The 5,681-nt window shown below is 34.6% G+C and overlaps 1 protein-coding gene across 1 annotated transcript; it reads left to right on the top strand.

The window, feature by feature from the left end:
• The first annotated feature begins 861 nt into the window (after positions 1 to 861).
• LOC110440384 lies at positions 862 to 3,861 on the top strand. Its single transcript, XM_021483442.1, has 2 exons — positions 862 to 2,312; positions 3,032 to 3,861. Exons 1-2 carry the CDS (start codon positions 1,554 to 1,556, stop codon positions 3,491 to 3,493), a joined length of 1,221 nt encoding a protein of 406 aa, XP_021339117.1. The 5' UTR covers positions 862 to 1,553; the 3' UTR covers positions 3,494 to 3,861.
• Positions 3,862 to 5,681: the final 1,820 nt, after the last annotated feature.

The following is a 5,681-nucleotide window of genomic DNA, read 5'->3' as shown; positions in this document are numbered from 1 at the left end:
ACATAATTGAAATGTAATCATTATGTATAAGTAGTGAAATACTCGATTGTGAACTCTTATGTAGTGCTGTTTTATTCTATATTATCTGTTTAAAAGTGTAATGTAAATATTTGACTGTAAACTCTACATACGTATAGTATAAAAAATATATCGTTTATATATAAAGATATTTGAACCCCAAAAAAGTATTAAAACCTTATTTATACCCAATATATTCAACAAAGCTACAAGTCACACAGGTAACTTTCACACAGGTAACTTTCACACAGGTAAGTTACCTGTGGGGTAAGTATGAAACAGACTATAATTGGTTTGCCATTATCTTCATAAATTAACACTTTCCTTTGTTATATAAACGAGAACACATGTATATTTCACTGAATGGCATTATTTGTGTCGACCAACAAATCTACCACGCATGCACGTACAAAAGTCCTACATAGCTATGGACAGTACAGATAAAACTCTATATACTGTCCCTGTTGAAATTATCTTGTTATTTACAAAGCATGAACTATAGATATCAACTGCCGCCGATTAGCACGTCAGGAATAAGACAGATATATTGTTTACACTTGTTTGATAAATGATCAAACGTATACGTTAACCGCTTAAATGAAAACACTCGTATTGTGTATATGATTCCTATTAACTTTTGGAGTGAAATCACAATAAATGTATTGCTATTAATACAGATATCTACTAGATATTGATTTTAGGTGACGAACGATCGATAGCTATTGATTATGTTTTAATGATACATACATTTATAAAAAGATCGTGTCGTAACCGTTGACAAATTGCCAAACTGTACAAGACAAGTGTATATGCTCAACAGTAAAACGTGACAGGTGAGTTGGATCTTCAATGTGAATACTGCTTCCAACCGATCGAAGGGATATGTGTTAAGCATATGGTTTAAGTAATACTTGGTCTCCTGTATTTTGATGATATCTGTGTTATATGTTGTGATATTGATATGGGACAATTTTATTGACTTTTGAAGGTATGTCTTTCTTAAAATGTAGAATGATTTTGTCAGGCGAGAAATATTGAGTAGCCCTGAAGTAGATAATATTGTAAACACATAATAACTATGATAGGTATGTGTGAAATTTGGCAGAGTTTCATGTAGTCATGTACATATTGAGTAGTTGTTCTTTAGGTCTCAAGGTTAGTTGTTAATATGTTTCTTGTTCATAGACATCTCTCGTAATCTACATTCTGACACATTTTTATTAGGTAAGTATTTTCAATTTCTTGTCACTCACATTTTTGATATATATTTTCAATATTGTGCTGCACACGACTTATTTGGAAAAAAGACAACACATCTATATAGAGTTATTTACTCTGTGTAAATGTACTAAAACGAATGCTAGCTTCATTGTAATGAAATTTACCTTTTGCTCAGCGGTAGGGCGTCACACTGGCCATGGTAAGTCGCGGGGTTTGTGGTTCGATGTCACTCAATATTGCGTCACATTTAAGTTTATTTTCATTTTTTTTTGTTTCAATTAAGCTTACCACCAGCGTCACCATTTTAACGCAAAATGGCTGCCGAACGACAATCGTTGCCTGACCTCCGATCCTTCCTACCTGGAAGAGGATCAAAGGAAGATAAGAGGTTTTATATGACAACATCTATGTCATGTAATAATATCACAAAAGAGAAAGCCGAAGACGACACAGTAGAAAACTTAGATAATGGTTTTGACAATCAAGTCAAACAGAAGACAAAGAAGAAACGTTCTGGGAAGTCCAAAAGAAACATCAATGGTAATGAAAGCCCAAGGGCTGAGGGTAAAAAAGAGAAAGTGTCCCTCAAAAAGCGGTTTAAAAGGCTCCTCACACCAAAACGGATTAAGAATTCTTACAACTTGCCCACACCACAAGTGGCAGTTTCCTTGAATGTGAATGAGTCGGAGGCCTCGAACACATTTTTTGATAGAAATAATGAAGATTTCAAGAAACATGGAACTATTTATGTCCAACCAGTTTGCGAGGAAACCGACACCACTGAGCGTATTTGTGATTGTGAACGCGTCAAACAACTAGAAAGAGAAATACTTCAACTGAAAAATGAAAAGTCAACAAAGGAACGTGAAATGCTGAATACTATTGAAAAGCAAGACGAAGTGATTTCTGAAATGACAAGAGCACTTACTGAACTTGTACAAGACGTACGGTATGTTAAGTTGTCGGGATGTCAGAATATACAGGTATGTGCTGGTGGATATGATCCTAAAGAGCTCCTGGAACCAGTGCGTAGTATATTAGAGGGCTTGTGCAAAAACAACGAAGAGGTCAAGGTCAGTCCTATTTTGATATGCTTAATTTCCAATTATGAACACGCATCCGAAAAGTCGGTATCTTAGAGGAATATCAGTAAATATTTATGCAGTACTTTAAGCCACAAACTGTTCAGCGTATGCTTTTTCTTATATGTTTAGATATATACATAATTCATCGTCGATATATCCGAGGGAAAAAATGAGGACTTAGCAAGGTGTTTTGAAAGCAGTCCTAATAAGCTCTTCAATTAAAACAGACTTATGGGAAAACAAAAACAAATTGGATGGGACTCGGGGCACAGTTTTTTTCCTAAGGGAATGTTAAGAGTCTGATGGTAAATCTTGACCTACAGATTTAATCCAATCTGAAAGTTGGTTTATTTTAAAATAATGTCGTTTTACCCATTTACTTCCGTAGTCTTCCGCAGATTCATTGTTATCTTAAAATTCACTTTTCATTTCATAGTACGCCATTGAAAGAACTGCCGTATACTGTACTTGTATACTATGTCGGTGATAGTTTTAAAGCGAATCCTTATCCTTTTTTTCAAACACAATGAACATACAAAAATAATCAGAAAACAAATAAGAAGTCCGAATCTTACTATACCTTTATATTGCTTTTAATTATCTATTTATTTATCAATCTATTTATTAATTTTCATTTACTATTTTTATTTATTTATTTTTGTAATTTATTTTTATTAATTAAATATTTATTTTTTATCTGTTTACAGAGAATTGCAATGGACATCTCAGAAAGGGTGAATGATATGCAAAACTCTTCGACGGAAGATAGATCACAACAAAAAAATGACATAATGCAATTGCAGCAACTTGTAGAACAGATGATCTCAAAAACACAGGACGACTTATCTGAGAATCCGCCAGTTCCTGTTCTCCAGCTGAAATGTAGTAAACCACGAGATTCCGTTTACTCCAGCCAGCATAGCTTAGTCGACTCTGGAAACTGTGTGGTTTGGGGCCGTTCTGATATCATAAATGATGTGTCCGGGCGACAGCATGACATACAGAAGTGCCTGATGAAAATCCAAGAACGTCTGGAAAATGTAGAAATAAACTCTGAAAAGTGTTCAACTTTCTTTGAATTATTTTCCCAGATAAAATCCATACTCGTAGACAGTGGAAAAGACTATGAAAGGCAAAGTTCGAAACTCACAGGAAAGAAATCATTTTAAAGACCTTTAAGGATTCAGGGAGAGTGAGTGGTGTACATGATTACAATCAGTGACTTTGAGCAGGAAACACATCGGTACACAACTTTGAGTAAAAACAAACAAACAAACAAATGTGGTATTGCCTGTCGTTGTTCTGTGACTGTGGCGTCTTTAAATTATCATTTTGATCAGCAGATGATTATATACGCTATGGAGACATGCATTAATTAATTAATCAATCATTTGTTGTTATTTTGTATTTTTTTCGTGCTTGCTCTAACTTGAAACTACTTTATACCGTTCGTAAATTGGATTTGTTTTGCTACTTTCGAAAATATGTGTTTCGCTAAAATTTACGTTATATTTTTACGTTATCTTAAAAACCTACATTGTTTGGTGTTGAATACCCTTCTCTCACGTTTACACTTTGGGGATCAGGGCCCGTATTCATGAAACCGTTTACATGCTGAAGCATGGATTTGTGCTCAAACCAACTTTCTTGTTACTCTATTAAATCATGTAAAATTATCAAAGAGTCAAATATTAACACNTGTTACCATGATGAACAGCATAGCCTTAGTCCCGTAAGCTGGAAAGGGGGAGAGGGGATTGAAACTGGGATAAAGAGGGGTTTGGGAGCTTTAGAATTTCAAGTATGACCATGTCAGAAAAGTCAGTCGATATCTTTTGAAATAATCGTGGAGACGTGTGCGTGGGTGGGTGGGGTGAAAACAGTATTCGACTTTAAGTCTCTTCGGAAAAGCATTGACAAAATACGATTTTATTATTATTAGTTCATAAACGGAACAAGAAATTAGGCTCGAGCGGAAAATCCATCCTTGAGCATGAGAATGGTTTCATGAATACGGGCCCAAAGCTTTGGCAAGACTCGGATTTTACTTTCCCACAGTAGAGAGTACATTCACTTCTTCATATCTATATTTGATAGTCCCGATTTACTTTTTTAGTTTTGTGTTATTTGTTCTTTTGTCTGTAACTTACGTTTTTTTGATGGCCGATTTTGACAATATGATCACACACTTTTGTTCTGTTAAAATATGTTGTCACAATATTGACGAAAACCCTTGTGTCTCTGAAATCTAAACAGTACCATATCAAATAACGTCGATTAACTAGGGTCATATGTTCAAAAAAGAGTGTGTATTTAACTTTGTCGTTAGTTAAATATTTACCTTTTTTGGGGGGCCAGACTCGGGAACTTTGATACTGGTTACCTGTTCTACCAGATATATGAAGGTTTTGAAATTGTTTTATTTGACTTTGTTAAGTTTCGATATTATTTAATGTAATTGCTTACTGAATTTTATTTTTTTCTAATGTAACTCTTTATTCAATTTTCAAAGGTATCATTACTATCCTTCCTGTTTCTTTTGTTGTTGCAATTGTTAGTATTGTAATTTCACTAGATGAAATTACTTAACACATTTTATAAAGTGCTACAATGTATATTCCTCTTTCTGAAAATTAGCATTTCATCAGTCATGCCTGATATTTTCCTTGGCGGCTCGCCACAGGGGCACAAAAGACGAACAAAAGACTTACACAAACAACGCTTAAAATATTTAAATAGTTAACATATGCAAACGACGTAATCACATGTAACACGATCACGTTCCAACTAAAAAAAAGTGTCTGAAATTATATTTTAAACAACTCGTTGGCGGGTGTTACCATGATGAACAGCATAGCCTTAGTCCCGTAAGCTGGAAAGGGGGAGAGGGGATTGAAACTGGGATAAAGAGGGGTTTGGGAGCTTTAGAATTTCAAGTATGACCATGTCAGAAAAGTCAGTCGATATCTTTTGAAATAATCGTGGAGACGTGTGCGTGGGTGGGTGGGGTGAAAACAGTATTCGACTTTAAGTCTCTTCGGAAAAGCATTGACAAAATACGATTTTATTATTATTAGTTCATAAACGGAACAAGAAATTAGGCTCGAGCGGAAAATCCATCCTTGAGCATGAGAATGGTTTCATGAATACGGGCCCAAAGCTTTGGCAAGACTCGGATTTTACTTTCCCACAGTAGAGAGTACATTCACTTCTTCATATCTATATTTGATAGTCCCGATTTACTTTTTTAGTTTTGTGTTATTTGTTCTTTTGTCTGTAACTTACGTTTTTTTGATGGCCGATTTTGACAATATGATCACACACTTTTGTTCTGTTAAAATATGTTGTCACAATATT

Source organism: Mizuhopecten yessoensis, unplaced genomic scaffold (genome assembly GCF_002113885.1).
Source record: "Mizuhopecten yessoensis strain PY_sf001 unplaced genomic scaffold, ASM211388v2 scaffold11179, whole genome shotgun sequence".
Taxonomy (NCBI): domain Eukaryota; kingdom Metazoa; phylum Mollusca; class Bivalvia; order Pectinida; family Pectinidae; genus Mizuhopecten; species Mizuhopecten yessoensis.
This window is presented reverse-complemented; position numbering and strand designations above follow the sequence as displayed.

Coding starts and splice junctions, on each gene's coding strand:
- LOC110440384 (XM_021483442.1), top strand. CDS start 1,554: ATGGCTGCCGAACGACAATCGTTGCCTGACCTCCGATCCTTCCTACCT. Junction 2,313..3,031: donor AAAACAACGAAGAGGTCAAG/GTCAGTCCTATT, acceptor ATCTGTTTACAG/AGAATTGCAATGGACATCTC.